This window comes from Oryzias latipes, chromosome 8, assembly GCF_002234675.1.
Source record: "Oryzias latipes chromosome 8, ASM223467v1".
In the NCBI taxonomy this organism is placed as follows: Eukaryota; Metazoa; Chordata; class Actinopteri; order Beloniformes; family Adrianichthyidae; genus Oryzias; species Oryzias latipes.
In genome coordinates this window covers 6,073,503-6,093,275 of record NC_019866.2, presented here as the reverse complement: position 1 = coordinate 6,093,275, position 19,773 = coordinate 6,073,503, and the positions used below count along the sequence as shown (strand labels likewise).

Sequence of the window (19,773 nt, the reverse complement as noted above, 5' to 3'; positions counted from 1 at the left end):
TCCAAACAGCCGCCAGGCATCGTCAGTAAGCAGTGATTGGTCCAAGTCCGTCACAGTCAACGTTTTGATGGCAAACACTTTCTGCAATCAGAAGTGAGCTTGTTGGAAGGCCGCACCCCCCACCACTTGAAAGGGGGCTTCACGAAAATCTGTCCAGCGATGGGCAACACAGGGCTGAAAAAGACAGGGGTGCATCGAATAAAGAACACTGGACATTTATGAAACTACTGAAGTTACCCGGTAAAATGAAAATTTTATCAGGGGCCAAATGTATCACAGCATCCCTATCAGCCAAAAAATAAATAATAATGTCATTGTGAAAGTATTTCAGAATAAAGTTGCTCAGCAAGAAACTGTGAAGACCTTGGCTATCACATCATCTGAGTACATAATATCCCTAAACGATTGAGAGAATCTTGAAAATGTCTCTGCTCGCTTTAGATGGGGCTGGAAATCAATAATGGGTTCCTGTGATCTTTAAACCTTCTGGCGACACTGCGTTAAAAATGAACATGATTCTGAAAATGGAACTCCTTGCACGGGTTCAGTAATGCTTTAGAAATCAATTTAAAAAAAAGAAAAACAGTTTTGCTTCAGTTTGCAGCTGAAATCTCTATCAGGCGAAGAAGAAGGCCCATCTATGGATAGACTGAAAAGGCTGCTGCCTCTCCACTAAGTTCAAAAATTTGCATTTCTGTTTTTTCTTTGTCTTTTCTTTGTCTTTATTACAGACTTAAGATTTCTATAAATTACAGTTATTTAGGTTTGAGGACAGACTGCATTTCGTTTCTAATGTCACATTCTGTGATTCTCTGTGAGCCGCTTAAGCAACTGACTTCTTCAATGTTTTTGGCCTTAGTCACTTGCACCTACACTCATTGGCCACTTTATTAGGCACACCTGTCCAGCAGCTCATTAATGCACATTTCTAATCAGCCAATCACATGGCAGCCGCTCCTTTAGACATGTAGGCACGGTCAAGACAATCTGCTGCAGTTCATATCATAATGGGGAAGAAATATGATTGAAGGGACTTTGAACGTGGCATGGTTGTTGGTCCCAGACGGGCTGGTCGGAGGATTTCGGAAACCTTCGGGATTTTCACCTACAACCATCTCAAGGGTTTACAGAGAATAGTCAGAAAAAGAGAAACAATCCAGTGAGCAGCAGTTCTGTGGGTAGAAATGTCTTGTTGATGCCAGAGGTCAGAGGAGAATAGCCAGACTGGTTTCAGCTGATAGAAAGACCACATTAACCTAAATAACCACTGGTTACAACCGAGGTCTGCAGAATAGCATTTCTGAACGCACAACAAAAATCTGCATGACTTGCCTGCATTTCACCTACTTTACCCTTGCTTCCCCTTACATGTTGTATAGTATGCCCTACAACCTGTCACCCGCAGCATGCCTGTAAAAAAAATGGGCATGAACAGTTGTGCTCTACGGGCTCACTGAATGGTCTAGGACCTTGAGATTTCCAGTGGGGCACCTGGGTGCTTTGTACAAGTTTGCACGCAGACAACCCATATCCACCTGGAAGGACAGTTGTGACTAAATTTTCATCCAGCTGTGAACATTACTGTGTCTAAATCATTGCTGTCGCTGCCCTTGAATCCAAACCAGCTCATTTACATGGAACGATAAAATGTTTTGCTTTCAATATTCAATATTTGAGTCATTTGGGCTTTAAATTTACTCATGAAAGTGTGCAAACATTCCTGATTCACCCTCTGCCTGGACTGTTACACACAGGCAAAAGCAAACACACACAGGAAGCATGCGCCCCCTGTGCCCTGCCAAAGACGCAGTGCAAACAGAGATTAGAGCAAACACATCAATTTATGTGCCACTGCGTTTTATTTACTGTCAGGCTTGGGCTTGCAGTGATAAGGACTGCAAACACTTACTTTTAACTCCTGCATGAGCTGCACTAATCACACACTGAGACTTTCTTTTTTTTATGAAGCGCTGCAATGATTCTTGTATAATTACAATCATTAGAGGACCATAGCCTGGACTTAACATAATCATCACTGATGCTCTGGACAGATCTCAAACCTTTCAGATGTGTTTCTTACTGTAATGAGATTTTAGCCATGATGATTGTAATGTTTCTTTGATGATTACAACTATACAGCGGTTTTGTTTGCCTCTCCTGCCTCTCCGGGTTTCTATCTGCCTCTCCGAGCTGTGGTTGACTGTCAGATTTCTGATTCTAATCTGTCGTAGGCAGAAAAACCAATTATTCACAAATGCAGTCACATTGTTGACAGTCCTTGTTGTACTGGTAAGGCATACCAACTGTTGACTATTTTGATTAAGCAAAGTGAAAGTCATTTTTATTTTCCAGCTTTCCAAGGTAATCTATTCATCTAATTTGTCATGCCAGAGGGCAGTAAAGAATGAAACTATGCAAAACTGTTTGATCCTGTTTTGCCTGACGCTGTGTCACGAGTTGTTCCTAGACTTAAGCATTTGTATCTTCTGGCAGTTTGTGTTGGATGCTCTTGATCTGTGTACTAATCATCAACTGTATTTGAGAACTGGACTGAGTGACCCTCTCCCCTGCTGGCTCCAAGAAGGCAAAATCCTATAAACTTCTATTGAGAAATAGTCATTGTAAGTGTCAGAACAACCATTCTTCTTGCTCAGCTAGCTTAATTCATGTCCCTTAGCAGTCTTAGGCTGTATCCGAATTCCCACCCTTATCCCTAACTACTAAAACACTATATAGTGCGGAACTATCTAGTGTCCTAGATTTCAAAGCAATTCGGACACCATGCTCACTACTTTTTTTTTCTTTCTAAAACAACGTATATGATGTCATTGATTTAATGAAGTTAAAATCTAATTGATATGAGCGTTTTGCGACAACCATTTACGAATCCACTGAGTTCTGAAGATGAAAATGTTGATCTTTTATTTTAAAAAATTAATTTCAATACATTTTCTTGGCAAAAATTGTTCCGACGCAATGCATTGTGGTCTATATTCACCAATCTAGTGAGCATCGTTGCACACTGGTTTTTCGCAGGGACTTCTGGGAAATTTCCAGGGTACTCAATTTTGGAATTGTAGATTCGGACAGCAGACTAAAAAATGGAGAAACGCACTATATAGTCCACTATATAGTGCGTAGTGAAGGAATTTGGACACAACTCTGGACTATTGTTCTTGCAAATCTTCTTTCTTACTGGGCCCTCGAGCAATATTTGATCCCCACCACATACCCTAATCTCTCCAAATTTGCACGCACCTAGTTCTTGGTGAAACTGAGTTTTGGCCAAAGCGAATGACCCCCCCTCATCCCACCAGGAGAAACTGTCATTAAAAAAATTTTATGGGGCAAAATTATTGGGGCTCAAAAAAATTATCTAAATCCACTAACAAAATAAAAACTGACAAATTTAAAAAACCTCACCATTAGTATCCGGAATACTCCCAGGGATTTCGACCTTTCACCTCCTAACTCTTTCCCTGTTACTCGAATTTAAATCTTTGGCTCAAGCTGAATGAAACGATATGACATATGATATGAACACATTTAGAATGTGGGTGTGGTTAACAAAAAACTCCTGTTACCATGAAATACAAAAGGTCATGCAGATTTTTTTTAAATTTACATAGAACCCTTTGTCATCCCCAGGCAACCAAAAATTAAAATGGTTGCTATGCAGATAAAACCAACAAAAAAGACGGTATTTTAAAAAAGTGATTTTTGGGGTTTTTATGAATTTGTCATTTGCAGTTCTGACCATAGTGGACGTCGCGGAGTGGGAGTGTGATGGGCGTGTTGGAACCGCTTGTCCAGTGAGGTTGCGTCAAAAAAAGGCCTTACAACGCTGCCACAGTTCTTGCTATTACTACTTTTTTCATGATATTTTTGAGTTATTCAAGTTATAAACTGGCTAAACAGAAAAAAGTATGTGGTCTCACATCCAAAGTTGGAAATGTTTGAATGACCAATTTTCCTAAACTAGCTTTCAGGTGGTAGGTGTGTGGACTCCCAAGGAGCTCACTCCTGATTGGAAATGTTGACTCAGATGGACTTTGACCAATACTGACATACAACGTTTTCTAACATGGCGACATCCGTATCACAAAAAATTGCGACTTACTTAACTTTGTTTCATTGGAGCCGGAGTAAACCATTTTCAATGGGTGACGTCACACTCACTCAGTCCAGTTCTCATATACATTCAGTCATTCACTCATCTTCTACCATTGATTCCCTTTTGGGGTCGTGGGGCTGCCGGAGCCTATCCCGGCCACTTGTGGGCGAAGGCAGGGGGCACCCATGACAGGTCGCCAGTCTGTCGCAGGGTTCTCATATACAGTTAATGGTATATTGCACATTCCCTACTGCAGGTCCCAGCTTCATTAGAGGGATAGAAGATGCTAACATGCTTGCAGAGTTTGCATGGGTGCATGTGAGAGCTAGTCTTTAATTGTGACTAACTATTTTCCCGTTTCCATGCAGGGTGGGGGGCACTAACAGTTGAGCCTGAGGAGGAGAATTTCAGATGAATGACTAACAGACTTGAGACCATAAATAGTTTTTTTTTTTGTTTGTGAGCTGCTGCGCTGGGGTCTCATTGGTCTTTTAGCAGGATGGCAGCAGTGATTGATTGCCCTCATGTGCTTGGGGGGTACGGGCGGTATCTGCCAGCAGACATGGATGGGCGCAGCCTTCAACCTTCCTCTGCATATCCCCTTGGCCTCTTGTCTCACAGCTTCAAGCAGGAAAAGTTCTCAAATCCCTGGAAGCCATTTAGCGCCAACATGCTTTCATGTACAGATTAAAATTAAGATTTGATCTGCGGATTGACAGGTAACATTAAAAGCTTTAATTAATCCTAATTAATATATTAAAATACAGAGAGACATCAAAGCTTTTTATTAAACACTCAAGAAGCCTTGTCAAAAAAGGTTAAAATTGAGTAGAAAATTGCTCCAGAATTAAACATGAAAAATGTAAATCGTCTTTCAGATTCTGATTCTGCTGAGATAAATCTGTGTTGAAAAATTTACGAGTTCATGCATGATTTGATAAAAACTATAACCTCGCTTTACTCCTATTTTTCCCACGTTCGTAAAAACTGGGCTCGCATTCAAAAATCAGATTTTGTTCGAGGCTAAATGACTTTTCTGTCTGGACTTTATGTTTTCATGTTTTTATGTAATGTTGCTTTCGCATCCAGTGACGCTGTCAGGTTAGCTTTTTTTAGAACATATTGCACAAAAGCGTGAACCACTATGAAGTCCAAAAATAAGCACAGGTTGGTCTTTCTTGTCTCGGTCATGCAGCCACTTTGCACACAAAAAATAGACAAACTATTTGATTTGATTTTTCCTAAAATAAAATCATCTGTTGTGATTTTTATAGCCTCTCATTTGAGAGTCAGAATTGTGTTTTTCTGTCTATAATTTGTGGCCGCTGTGTAGGAACGGAAAAGGCTCTTTTTGACATTTTGCAGGTTCAGGGTTCCATTTTCCACATCCAAGCATATTTGGTGGCTATCTGGGTTGTATGGCTGCTCTGTAAGCAGGTTGTCTTGATTAAGGGCTGCTGAAGCTTTTTTTTTTTTTTTTTTGCCAAAGAGCAGCACATCTCAAAGGTTTTCAGAAAACATCTAATGGAAGCTCTTGAGTGCTCTTAAATTGGCAATATTGTGAATAGCAGCTTTCACGAGGACTGGGTGCTCTAATGTTTCCCTGAAAACCGTGTGCTGTGTTCATTTTTTTATGCATGTGGGTATGTATTCATCCTAGGCTCTACTCACTTTTTTTTCCTGTTTGTTTTGTGTGTGTGAGTGGTTGTGGGTTTTACGTAAATAACTGGAGCCAGAGGGAAAAAGCCAGCAGAAAAAATGCACAGCTGGATGTTTTTCAGGAGCTTTTTTTTAAAACAGTGGTATCTGAAACTCTCACAGAGCATCTGTGGACTTACCTTTTCACTTACTTATGGAGCAATAGAAGCTAATGAAACATATGTCTTCTATCCTTGCTGTCACCCTTTAAAAAGGTTTTTTTCTTACTTGGATAAAGGTATTTCCTTTTGCAGTCTTTCCCTGATACTTGGTTCTATTTAATAAATAAATAACAGCTTTGGCCTAATATCCAGTCTCTTTATTTATGCATTCTAGTCACCTTTGCAGCCATAATTAAACTAATCTGATTTGAGCCTTGCAGCCAGGAGATTTTGTCGGAATTGTTTTGTGGGCTTTGAAATCTCAGCTGATTTCTTGTTTGCTTGTTTGATCCAGGAACCGCTTGGCTGAGATCCTCCACACAGTCTGCATATTTCCTATTGTAAGTTCTTGGCTCACAGGGGTGCACAGACAGCAAGCAAGCATCACTTGTGAAAAAGCTTGGCAGGAGATTCCTCCCTGTTCTTCAGAGAGCAACGCTGCAGCACTCTGTCTCCCCCAAGTGGTGCCTTGAAGCACCTCAGAGCCAACTCTTGGAATTGTCTGTATAGCTGTGCATGGATTTGTGGCCAAATTTACTTTTCAGAGTCCTAAATATTCATGCAACCAGAGCAGGTGCCCTGAAGTCTGGAGAGACTAAGCTTGGGTAGCTCAGATTCCATTCATTCCAGCACAAAGCTTCAGGAACTTGGAGTATTTTTACATGTGTGTCTTCTGCAGCTATCAGGTTTTAAGAGGAAGGCTTTGTGATCTGGATGAGCCAAGTTAGGCAGAAGATGACAGAGGGGATATCTGCATGCAAGGGATACAGGGTGTACCGTCTCTCTCGGTTCCCTCAGAAAAGCAGGAAGCACAAAATATGTGCAAAATTTGAAACCCTCTAAATCTGAGTCCATTTTTTGTTCTTTCATCCGTCATCACAGGTATGAAACATCCTTTCAGTCCAACATCTCGATCGGACTCAGAGCGGACCAGGAGCGGCGGACAAATGGATAGCGAGCCTTGCTGTGAGATCGAGGACCACAGCGCAGTACTGGAGCAGTCACCGGGGGGCGCTCTGCACTCTTCACTTTTTAAACCCAAAAGGGAGAGGAAACAGCGGACCTACACACTGTGTGAGGTCTGCAACATCCAGCTGAACTCAGCTGCGCAGGCGCAGGTCCATTACAGCGGCAAATCCCATCAGAAGAGACTCAAGAAGATCAGCAATGGTAAAATGGCAACAAGCACAGGTAGGCCCCAGGTGCTGCTGGGATTTCTAAGCCGCACAAACAAAGCAAACGTGTAGAGAAACCCTGGTCTGCCTATGGGTTTTGCATTGAGGCAGAGTCATGCAGATTTGACACAATCCCACACACACTTCCTGGTATAGTGCCTCCCTCTGCCAGTGCTTTTGAATTGCACAGACGTTAAACAAATTGGATTCTATTTGCTGAAATGTTTTCAGACAGGGCCTCGGGCTGAGGAAACACGCACTCACCAACATGCAAGTGGAGCAGAGCTGAGGAAAGTCTGCCAGGGAAAATCTAATTAAGTGCTGGTTGTGTCAGTGGTGTTGCTGAGAGTCAGGATGGAGGCATTTACAAGTCAGCTGCTGGAACTCAGCCTCTTAGGGAAGTTTGACTCCATCAACCCTCGCCTGCTTTCTTCTCAGCCCTTCTGACGCTCACAAACAAAATCTGCAGTCAGATCAGAAGACTTTACCCCTCTATAAATAAAGTGTGCAGACATCAAAAATGTCCTGGAAACAGAGATCAGACACACAGCGATCCAAGAAGCAGTGACAGGTAAAAAAAAGTCACACTTTTACTGCACAGCATTAGCTATTGCTGTGACGGAGTTGAGGACATCTTCTCTCCAGAGTGGCACACAGCAGCCAAAAGGGCGTGGTGGATCATTTGTTTGTTTGTCTGTCTCAGGCTGTTTGTGAATTTTGAGAACTTTGCCTTACGTTTTATGTCCCCAAAATGAGAATCTTTTGGTGACCTTTTGACCTTATCCTTTTAGATATATTAGTTATATTCCTAATACAGAAAATTTTGTTGTTTGTCAGTATAAGAAGCACTTTTCGGAAGTATTTGTTTCCACCATTTTTTATTTGCTCCTTAAAAAATTAGATTTTGTGCCCAACAGTAGGAGGTAAAAAGTTAATAATAACCTCTAGACGCTTAGCAGGCAGGACATAAAAAGGCGAAGGTGGTGGCCCTGCAGTTTCTGTTTCAAAACTTTATTAAGATTCCCTTTCGTGAGCACTTTTGGTCTACTTTTTGAAGCTGTTAAAATAACTGCTTGCAACCATGCCGATTTGTAGATGCTTTTGAAAAGTATGTAAGGGCTGGTAGAAAAAGAAAATCCATCTGTTAAATGAGACAGAAAAGTAGCCAATTACCTGAGCTTTTGTTTGGGTCTATGCTTTTGTTTTTCAAACTGTGTGAATATGGAAATGAGCCAGATAAATCAGAGCAGAAATGATTCCGTTTGTGTTTTACAAAAGTTATTTAGCTGTTGTTTTACTTAGACATTAGATATTTATTTAAGGGTTTTTTCCCCCACAAAATTTTCTGATGAATATCAAAATAAATGTTTTTTGTTGATTTTCTTTCGTTTTCATGTTTCAATTACTTGCTATTTTTTGCGTGAAACTTTCTGGTGAAAGTCTCAAATGAATTAGTTCGTTGCTTGGATTTGAATGAAACTGGGTTTAAAAAACATTTATTTTTATTTTTTTTCTGAATTTTTAACTATAAAAATAAACCAAAAACACAGACAGACACAGACTCCAGAGATCCAGTTTGCTTTGATCAGGCATTCAAATATTTACATCTTGACAGATCAATCACAGCTTGATAGTAGTAACTCCAGATAAAAACACACCAATAAGCCAGTTTTAAAGGTTTTTTTCAGCCGTGCATATTTTTTCAATACTAACCGTGGCTTAGATAGCTAATTCATGATAAGTAAATAATGGAAAATAATACCTGATTTTTATAAACCAAGCATAGTTTTAAAAATCGATTGGTAAAAATTGATTTACTTTTAAAAATACAATGTGAATACATCAATTTCCTTTTACTTGAATTTTTATCAAGCAGCAATGTTTTTCTGTTTGTGTTTAGCTTTGGAATTTTTCAATTTATGAAAAATGTTTCAGCTTTAATTTGTTTAGTTATAAAAAAATGTACCGTAGGTCCATTTTTAAAGAAATCCTACAGAATTATTTTAATATTTTGACAGTGATCTCCAGTCCTGGACTTTGCTCTTGAAGGATGTAAATTATGAAACAACAAAGATGATAGTAAGGCAGGTACACAGCATATAATTACCTTGATTTATACCCGCAGAGTACAGCTCTGTGATGAGGCTATTTGCTGTGGAACAAATTCAATTCTGCATTTAAAACTTGACGTTTTTGGTATTTATGTTTCCTTTATCTGTATCATCGTAATCCATTCTGTTCCACCCTTTCACAAAGAGCAGAAAACACAGCATGTCAGCCGTCAGTTTGCATATATTTGCCATGTTTGTGTGTCAGTTTGTGTTTAGGTTCAGCTTTCAACAGACGATGCGCATTAATGCAAAGTGGCATTTAGATGAAGCAGATTAGCAAGCTTAGAACAAATTTACTCTTCCCTTCTTGACTGTGTATCCTAAACTTTGTCGTGCTTTTAGGCCATGTGTTGGAGTCGGAGTTTGCTCCTTTGCTTCACTGCTGCAGGGAATGCAGACTGCATGCATAATGGTTTATTTCTGTTTTTCTTTTTGGTGCAATGTGTGTGTGTGTGGGTGTGTCTGTGTGTGTGTGTCAAGTGCAGAGCATGCTACACCGTTGTGGTGTGCTGATTCCCTCTGACACACAGTCACAATCGCGCAGCTTTATCTCTGCTCACCTTCTGCTGACTCCCTGAGGCAGCCAGCTCTGCTGTGTCCTGAACTCCAGCACAGCTTCTCTCCTGTGTTTGTGTGTCCACGTATCCATCCTGCTTGTCTGTGACTGATATTTTTAGATTTCCTAAATGCTACAGAGCGCACAACTTGTGCTGCAGAGACGGAAATTCACGCTTTGGTTCATTTGTTTTCATGTCAGGCCCTCGTACTGTAAGGTAAGACATTTGGGCCCGGTGCGGTTGTTTATAGGTTTGCATAAATAAATAAAATCATCTAAATTTGTGGAGTGTAGATGCGTGTGTGTAACTCCCAGCGTATTGTCTCTATGTCAACTTGTGTTTCACTGTTGCTCTGCTTCACTGAGCTGACAGAGGGTCCCGGCTCTCCATCCCCCTCCCTGCTTCCCTCCCTCTGGCATGGACAGTGGACCCTTGGACCAGCCAGTCGAACATAAAGAGGAATGCGACCATGATGCTGGGAATTTACTTTATTATGGAGAATATGCTAAAAATCTCTTCTAAATTAGGAAAAAAAATCCTGATTTTTTGCTTCTCTAATAATGAAACTGATATTAATTGTTCATTAAAATAAATGACATCTAAAAATGGAGAAAGCATCCCCAATATGATCTAATTATTCAGATAATGTCTGTTAATAACCATATTTGTAATGTTACAATATCAAAACAAAAGGCATAATTCAAAAAACACGGTTTACTTTTTGACTATAAAAATTTTTTTAATTCTCGGTTGAACTTTAGAAATGTCATGAAAAGCTCAGATTATTGCATGCTGTTTAAAAAATAAAAATAAAAAAAGGAGCCAGATGCTGTTTTTGCTCTTTTCAGCTCATTAAACTTGACTGTTAGGGAACATCTTGCCTGATGTTTTCCCTCAGCATGATCAATGTTATGTGTGAAGCTGCAGCAGATCCAAACAGAGAGGCTTGGACTGAACATAATGACTATTATGCTCATTTGTAATTTAGGATTTTCTTCTTATCTTCTAACTGCATTAATGTAAAACGCATGACTGTAGTCAAGGCCCACTTGATTTATCAAACTGTGTACCGTCATTGATTATCATTGGGTCATGAACATGTTAAATGTGCGGTTGATGTCCTGCTGCTCCTTTAGGGCTGCCGTTTACATGCCATCAGTTCTGACTCCCTGGAGTTCTTTCCATTCGCTTCCTTGGATTGAGATGAGCCTTAATCCTTTACTGCCTGTTCTGTCATCAATCTTGGTTAAGGAAAGGCACTAAAACGCAGAGAGAGTCAATTAAGGTTCACTCTGCTCTGAAAATGCCTCGTAAAGCATGCGGCTCATACTTTAGCTGCAACTCGTCTGCGAGCGCTGGGGTGCTCTAAATCACTCTCCTTTTCATTGTGGTTTATTAAACCATGATGGAGGGGTGTGGGGTGATGCAGGGGGGAGATAGCAGGCTGGCCTGATGTGACCCAGCAGCGGACTTATAGACCTAACATTCTGACAGAGAGCGGTAGCACGCCACGTGTGGCTCCTTATGTCCTTCTTCTTTAGGTTGGTAGACTGGCATCGGTGTGCTCTATGGGTGCTTTCTCTGAGTCATTCAATGAAGATTTTTTTTCTGCTTCTCCTGCAGCTTAGTTTTTGATAGGGTTTATTTGTGTGTTGTATTGTGTGTCAATATTTTTCTTTGTGAGCTTCAGCTTTGATTTTCTTTTTAAAATGCATTATGTTCTACAGCGCAGTGTTATTTTTATTTTATTTTATTGTATTTTATTTTATTTTAGTTAAACATACAGTAATTAAAAACTAACAAATTCAATTTTTCTGATTACTGAAGCCATTTTATTTCTAAATGAATGTAATGAATATACAAAAACATTTGCACATATTTAAGGGGAGCCTTTTCCTTTTTTCTTTCTGCCCTTTATTCTGCCCTCCTCTCCTGTCCTCATCTGGGTTTAAAATCTCCTAAAATGTGATGCGGCTGTGGAGTCGTACGCTTTTGCTCCCATTTTTTTGCCTCTAATCCCCTCTCTGACCTTCTCTCTCGCTCGTCTCCTCTTTGCCCTGGGGCGCAGCCCTATTTGCGACATCAGTTCAAACTGTGAGAAAAAGGTCAGTGGTCAAGCCAGGCCTACGCACAGGACTCAGCATAGCAAGAAGTATGATGTGTGGCACCTATAAGACCATAGAAAGGAGTACGCGTTGTAGAAATCCTCCATGACTGCGTTTAGCCGGTTCTGACACATTGAGTCGTTGCTTTTGTGGAGAAGGGCAGGGGTATCTCACTATCAACTCTTATCTGATGCACAAACCCACAGCTGCTGAGAACATGTCAGCTAGATAAGTTTACCTGTTTGTGTCTTTAATAAATGTCAGAAAATATCAGTCTTTCAAAAGTAATGTGTGAATTTGGTCACAGAAAATGACATTCTAATTGACTCACTGTTGTTTTTTTACCCCCCCCACACACACACACACAAAAATGCCATTGTTGTTTTTCCTGTGTCCAAACAGCATGGGCATGTAGACGTGACAGAAAGCACAGTTTCCCAGCTCCTCCAATAAACCAAATTTAAGGATCACAGCATGACTTGATGTAGGAATGTATTATACCTTTTGCCATCTACACCATAATGCAGCAATGCAAGGATCTGAGATATCAAACAAATGAACATGTAATGCTACAAATTTTGGCTGCATAATAAAATAACAGCTAGAACAGCACTTGCATGTTTAAAAAAAATATAAGCAAAACAGCAAATACTTAATTATCAAGTACAAGTTCACGTGGTTAAGGACAATCCAAAAAAATGGAAAGTGCATAATAATTAGTCTGAAAATCCCACTCTTATCACTTTTTTTTAGCTCTTTTAAAAGCATTCCTTGTGCTCTTTTAATCATGAATATGCAGTTTGTAGCTCAAATTTTAAAAATTGGTGTCGTTGTTTAGGACATAGTTTCTGCAGAGCGACAGTACTTCATTAGAAATTTGCGTTTCGAGTTGTGGACAGGCAGGACTGTTAGCACAGAGCAACCCCGCCCCTCTTACCGTCTCCATTGATGGGAGCTTATGGCCTGGCGATTGTTGCTTCTAAGTCACAACTACAAGCTGTTTCAAACAGCGTTTTTTTCATCTGCTCCTGATTCACAACGATTCAAATAAAAAAATATTTTGAAATTCATTTCTACGATTAATTTTACTAAAACATGTCCCTTTTTTTTGTGATCATGTCCCCCATGATCACAAAAAAATGCACATGAACATAATAAAAACACATTTTCTATTGGAATCATAAAGATCCAAAGCTTTCCTTTTCTTATAAGTTTGGTTATTTTAGATTGACGAAAATGGGCTTGTTGAACCGAACCCCTGCAGCTCACCTGGGGAACTGCACCAGCTCCAGTTGATTCCATTTTGGAATAGGCTTCAGTCCGAAAGGCAAAGAAAAACACAAATAAATCTTGATATTTCCTCTAACTATGGAGTTTGCTAATAAATGACAAACTGATTAAATAAAATAAAACTGAAGGGAAAAGACTAAAAGAGAATGGCAAAATAAAAGCACACCGTCTGATGTACAAAAATACTTGATCAACCAACTTAAAAAAAAAGAATATATACTAATGATACATAAATAATGATAATAAATAAATAAACAACTTTGAGGATAAAAGGTTTACAATCAGATGCAAACCTACTAACTCTGATCAGTCAATAATGCATCAGAGACCTGTATTTGTCCTACACCTGATCTAAATGTCATCCAAAGCAAAAAAATAATAAAACAGATCAGGATTTCTGGTCTGGACTTGTTGTACCATACGATCTTGTCAAAGTAATAATAGCAACATGTTTTTGTAACACCCTACAAAACCAGTACAGCAGTCAAAGCTCTTATTTATTTATTTATTTATTTATTTTTTTACAGAAACCACTTGTGTACACACGGGTTCAAAATATAGGTGTTGATGCCCCTCACCCTGATCCTTTCAGAAAGATAAATTATTAACAATTACGCAAAGCCTTCTTGAATAATTCCTCTAAATGTTCAAATTTATTATATAAGAGTACAACTTATTTGAAAATCCTTTTGGGTGTTTGAATTTTTGGGAGAGCCCAACTCTTTGGAGGCTCACCCCATTCCCCCTTGTGTTTCACAGCATAGAGCTCCATGAAAGGCTTTCATTCTGGGCCGAAATGAGGTTCTTTAACCCCCCTCACCTCACCTCAACCGTAGCCATCTTCTGATCCCTGTCATTACAAGCCCTCGGAAGGGCTAAATTACAGCTGAGTGACTTATTACCTGCCATATCCAAGGGCGAAGGAACTTGGAAAAGGTAGGGAGGAATAAAGTGAAGATGGGAAAAACCTAAAGAACAGAAAAGGAGAAAGGAAGATGGATTTTTTTTTGTCAGGAGTGGAAAAAAATCACATCAACAAGACACTTTGAAAGTGGATTGCTGAGAAAGAGTGTGTTGTGTACAGGAGGGGAGTTGAGAGGCAGACACAGAAAAACACTGTCATTTAGATGCAGAGGCTGAGCTTTCTGCTAATGGAGCCACGATAGATGGCCCTGGAAAGTTTGCAGAGCTGTACAGTTGCAAAGTTCACATGCACCCTCCTACTGTTTCGCCTGTGCCAACACTACTGATACAGTTACATTCCAGCTGCGGAGGGTTAGTTTGGTGTCGGCGTTGGTATGTTGGACAACCGGAGCATCACATACATTGATAGAAATCAGGGGAAAGCAGTCAAACGGTGTCGGAGCTTCTGAGTAGCTTGCAAATCACTAAGGACTGTAGTAGAGTTGTACATGGAACTGAGTTAGACAAGCTTTGGTAAACAGATGCAATCTTGGCAGAATTAGATGAGACTGAGGGTTTGAGGATGTATACTGAATTAACAAGTGCAGAAAGAGGAGTGTAACTATTCCATTTAACAACAATTTAATTCAGATCATAATTTATGGTTGCTGATACGATTCATAGTTGAAATTGGTTTACTTTGAACGATCTAATTCAATCCAGTTCACTGAGCTGAAATCGATCCAGGACATCTGTAGCCAAAACTGCAACCAGTGTGACTCAGAGAGAAATACCTGGATACTGAACAGTGCAGGTGAAGTTTTTTACAGATTGGAATTAAATATGTGTACTAACAATGTTAAATCCATTCACTTTGTAGTTTCATTAAGTTCACCCCACTGTTGTTTTTCCACATGAAAATAAAACAAATGGAACATTATTAGAACATTCTAGCTCACTGTATGATCACTGAATGACGACATCACAAACACCATTTACACGCAAGGAAATACTCAATCATTTTGATGGATTTTATTTATTGTTTTGTTAGTTCCATGCCTATTTTTGCCATTATGCTACCAAACAAACATGTCAGTACAGATCTGAAGTTAAAATTGAAATAATGTGCTAAAGTTTGACATTTTGTTTATGAAAGGTTTAAAAAGTCCAATAAATCCCCATTACCTTAAGCGGAAAATTGGAAACGTTGTTAGTCTTTAAACATTTACTGACTTTTGGCCTCAGCAATACTTTTCCAGGTTTGCCTAGTCTTTGATTTTATGTTAATCAGACAACTATAGTGACTTTTGACTTTCACACACTAACAAACACACACACAACGCCATTTAGAGAGCAGGAGAGGTAACTCACGGATGATTTTCATTGTTATTCATGTATTAATTTATTCGTTCATGGCAGACGTGAAACAAGGCTGTAATATGCAGATGTGGGTTTGTTTTTCGATGGGAATTTTCTGGTCCACTGCCTTTAGCTGCCACTAATAATAAAGACAGGCAAGAGAGGAGGGGGAGGGAAGCGGGAGAGAGTGCTGGAGAGAAAAAAAACAGTTGGAGAGGGAAGGCTGGAGTTGTCAAGATGCCTCCAGTCACACAGCGCCCCTCAGATCCGTCTTCTCTGTATTCCCGCAAACACATGCGTGTAGGTGTGATGGAGCTGTAAAGGATCCTGTCCTTGACATACAGGTGAGCGACTACAGTTGTTGTCTCTGTTGTTGACAAGCCCCCCAAAGCTGCTGTAAGCTTTTGTTTCTCTCAGTTTTGGCAATGAAGCTCTTATTAACCTTATGTTTGTTCAGGATTAAATGCGCCGCACTTTTTATATCTGGAGTGAGTTTTACTAATCGTTGAGGGATGCTACTGTTATAATTGCAATTCACCTGCAGTGAACTAACACAAACTCTTTGGCATACCGTTATTCTTCGGTCGTTTAGACGGTTAACGTGAATCAGTTGATTCTGACATAGAGAAAAGCCGCTTTTCATATCGGTTTAAGTTATGCACTTCCGGGTTACAGCACGGACCTGATAAAAGTTATGAAACGGGCAATGATAAATCCTATAATAAAACTGTTACGGTAGAAAAGGGGTGGGATTATATAAGTTCGCTTCCTTCCACCCCCTTTCAAGATATATTTAATTTTCCGTCTAATTATCCTAAATTTGATTCATCTTTGCTTGATTGCTTGAAGTAAACCATTGAAAAATCAAATCAAAAATGCAAAACATAACTAACGTAAAGTGTTGCATAACAGTGCAAAGCAGCTTTTGTCTGCAACATAATCAGCAAATGTACAGCCTAAGCTAATAAACTAGTCAAAACGCTCCTGGAAAGCAGGAATTATTTGTGTTAGTTGGTAACTTTAGATCTTTGCCAATAGAAATTAAATGTGGAGTTTCCCAAGGCTCCATCCTGGGGCCACTTCCATTCAACATCTATGCTCCCACTGCCTTGATTATAAAGGTCAACAAACTACCATAGCTGTGCAGATGAAACACAAATGTATACTGTGTATTATAATGACACCAGGAGGCCGAGGCCCTGTACAGGCTCTTGGTAAATACATATAAATACGTAAATACGTATTTCAGTTAAACAAAAACAAAAGTGGGGTTATTGTCTTTGCAGCTAAAGATAAATGGTTTGAGCTCGCTAGAGAGCTTCAATGTATTCATGGTAATAATGCAAAAAAAGGCCAGAAACCTGGGTGTAGTGATGTGCACAGACTTACATTTTGACAAACACATAAACCCTTAGGAACCCCTAATTGTCCTTGAAGGAAAATTATGTGGGATATACCACAGACCAAGGGGACTATGGTACACATTTCAGATGTTGTTGTTGTTGTTTTTTGTTTTGTTACACTGATTCCACCACGGGTTCTTTTGGGTAAAGGCAGGGAGAAAATCAGCCCACTGCAGCTCATTCAGTATTATTCAAAAAAGTAGACCTGTGTAGTCTTTATACTGGCTGCCTGTCTGCCAGAGGATAGACTTTAGTTATGTTGCTGATTTTTAAAGCTTTGAATGGTTTAGCTCCAAAATACATGATAGATCTCTCTGATCATCTGGTTCCCATCTATTGTTAGTTCCAAGAGTCAAAACCAAACATGGTGACACTGCATTCACCTTCTATGCTCCACAGATCTGGAACAGACTTCCAGAAAGCCTTCGATCAGCTCAACAATAAGTTGATCTAAATCTACCTGCTGTCACCTGCATTTAATTCGTTTTGATTCTGTGACTTTAAGCGTACTTTAATTTGAGTTATTTTTAAATCTCTTTAAAGTATTTATTTAACTGATCAGCTTTATACATATATTTCTTTCAGTGTTCCATGCTAAGCACTTTGAATTGTCTTTATACATGAAATATGCCTTACAGATAAAGTTGCCTTGTCTTGCCCTTAAGTTAATTAAGCACTTCACTACTGTAGAAAAGTCATTTATATTTCTTTGGTATTTTATTTTTGAAACACACTTATTGGGGGAGTCATTTCCTTTCTTTGAGTAATCTTCTGATTTTGACTTCACCTCCACATATATTGTTGCCGCCATGTGTGCGCATAAGTTAAAACCACACACACTGAATTATTGTGCCTTGTTACTCTCATCTTCAAACTGGATTCTCCGTTCCCCTCTCTCTGACAGGAGATCTAATGAAAGAAGATATTAGACCAGTATTTCTCTCTAGAGTGTTCAAACTCTGCCATATCTACCGTAAAGGGTTGTATATCAGCTTAAGGGCGCTTTTCTCAGCTTTAGAATCTGCTGGAATTATGTCAAAGGCGTAAACGGTTGAATAATTACGGTAGTCAAAAGAATGTTAAAGGTCAAATGGGTTAAAAAAAAACTCCAGCAAAATAGTTCCTGATCCTTCTCACCTGTAGTGTTTATTTCTCCTTTTATCAAGAAGAGCATCTTTTCTTTATTTGATTTTGTATTGGAAATCAATCCCAAGAGTCGGGACCAAAATATACAGTTGAGGAAAGTGACTTTGTCACTTCCCAAGACATAAATAAGCAAAGAGGCACCCTGTGGCCAACTGGCTGTGAGACACGATGTTTTCTGCATGTGTTGCTGGACGAGGGCGAGTTCCTTTGGGAGGGTCACAGGAGTGGAACGCTGTCATGCTGGAGGAGTAATGATGTCAAGGACAAGATGCTAACGGGCAACGAGTGATTCAGTCTATTTTCTCTTGGTTGTTACATCTATAAGGGATGTTAACCCCCTCCTGTCTGAGTGATGAAATAGCAGCTGGAGGAGAGGAGAGGAAGTGTTCCTGTGAGAGTTTATGTAGAGATAAATGAAGTCAAAGGCAGACAGAGAGCGGCGCATTGTAAATCAAATGCAGTCCCGCAAGAAATGCATGATGGGAGTGTTTTAAAAAGTGTCCCAATAAAGGTGCAGAGGTTAGGAGCATTTCCCATTTTTTTTTATGTTTAATGTGATGGCAAGCTGTTACCATCTGTCTGTGTCATGCTGTGAACACTTACCCGAGCTTATCTAGTCCATGAATATTGAGGTCTGAAAATTGCATTCTTCTTATAAAAGATAATAATAAATAATACAATTTAGCAAAAAACTAAATAGGAATTGTTAAAGTAAAACAAAAAAAGATAAAAAGCATACAATAAAATCTAAATTAAAAGATTTTTTAAGGAATTAAGGACAAAAATTACATATTTTGACTTCAGACATACAGAATTCATTCACTTAAAGGGTACATACCACCTCCTAAAATAATTACTGATCATAAATAATGACTCATTATTTTATTTTTGTCCCTTACATTTTATATGGTATTTTAGGTATGAATTTTAAGATAAAAAATATTCCCGGAGTCACTGGCGCATTTATAAGGTTAGGCAAATGAATCTTTTCCAAAGCCTTTCTGAAGCCACTTGTTAGTCATTTTATTGCTAATGTAAGTCTAAGTGGCTGGGGAATTATGTGTAAGAAATGCACAGAAAATTTTAAAATGTCCTTGACTGAAAAGAAACCCTGCCCTTCAGGTTTGCCTTGCAAAGTGTCCAATACAATTTGCTCTCAAATATGCATCAAACACTACAATTCACAAAATCCAAAAGCTTCAAATACCATTCAATTAAAAGAGAAATTGGTTTAAATGAAGGTGTTTAGACTTTTATCATTTGCACCCATCTTTGTTTCCTGGACTTTTCATCTTTAGACTTTTGGTGCCAGCTGCCAGCTCATTAACAAAACACAATAAACTGGCAGCAGAACTGTTTCAACACACGTGCACATCCACATGTGTGATACTGACACCGAGAGGATGGCCCCACACAATCTGCGCTCATGCAGCGTTGCTCAGTCTGACAGCTCGCACAATTATCCCTGTAATGGAGCAAGAACTCTAGAGAAAGCATTGAGAAATAAGCAAGCAAATAAACTAGCAGATATCGCTCTGATTTTTCCTTTTTTTTTGTCAAACAAAAGTACACCGACATCCAAGATGATTCCTAGTGAGTAAACTAAATGAAAGGATGTTTGTTGAATATGAACTTGGTTGTTTTCCACTGGCATAAACACAAAGCTCACTTCTTGCTCCCCTCTGATTTGTAGACTTGCATGCATGGCTATCTGGAGCCGATGCCCACAGGCACGCACTGAGGCCAGAGTC

The 19,773-nt window shown here is 39.4% G+C and overlaps 1 protein-coding gene across 2 annotated transcripts in view; it reads left to right on the top strand.

Moving 5' to 3' along the window:
- The window catches only part of znf385c (zinc finger protein 385C), a 123,775-nt gene that overhangs the window by 33,285 nt on the left and 70,717 nt on the right, over positions 1-19,773 (top strand). For both annotated transcript variants that reach the window (XM_011477944.3, XM_011477945.2), the window contains exon 2: positions 6,856-7,164. In XM_011477944.3, coding sequence (XP_011476246.1) covers positions 6,858-7,164 — 307 coding nt within the window. In that variant the 5' untranslated portion in view covers positions 6,856-6,857. The remainder of the gene's footprint in view (positions 1-6,855; positions 7,165-19,773) is intronic.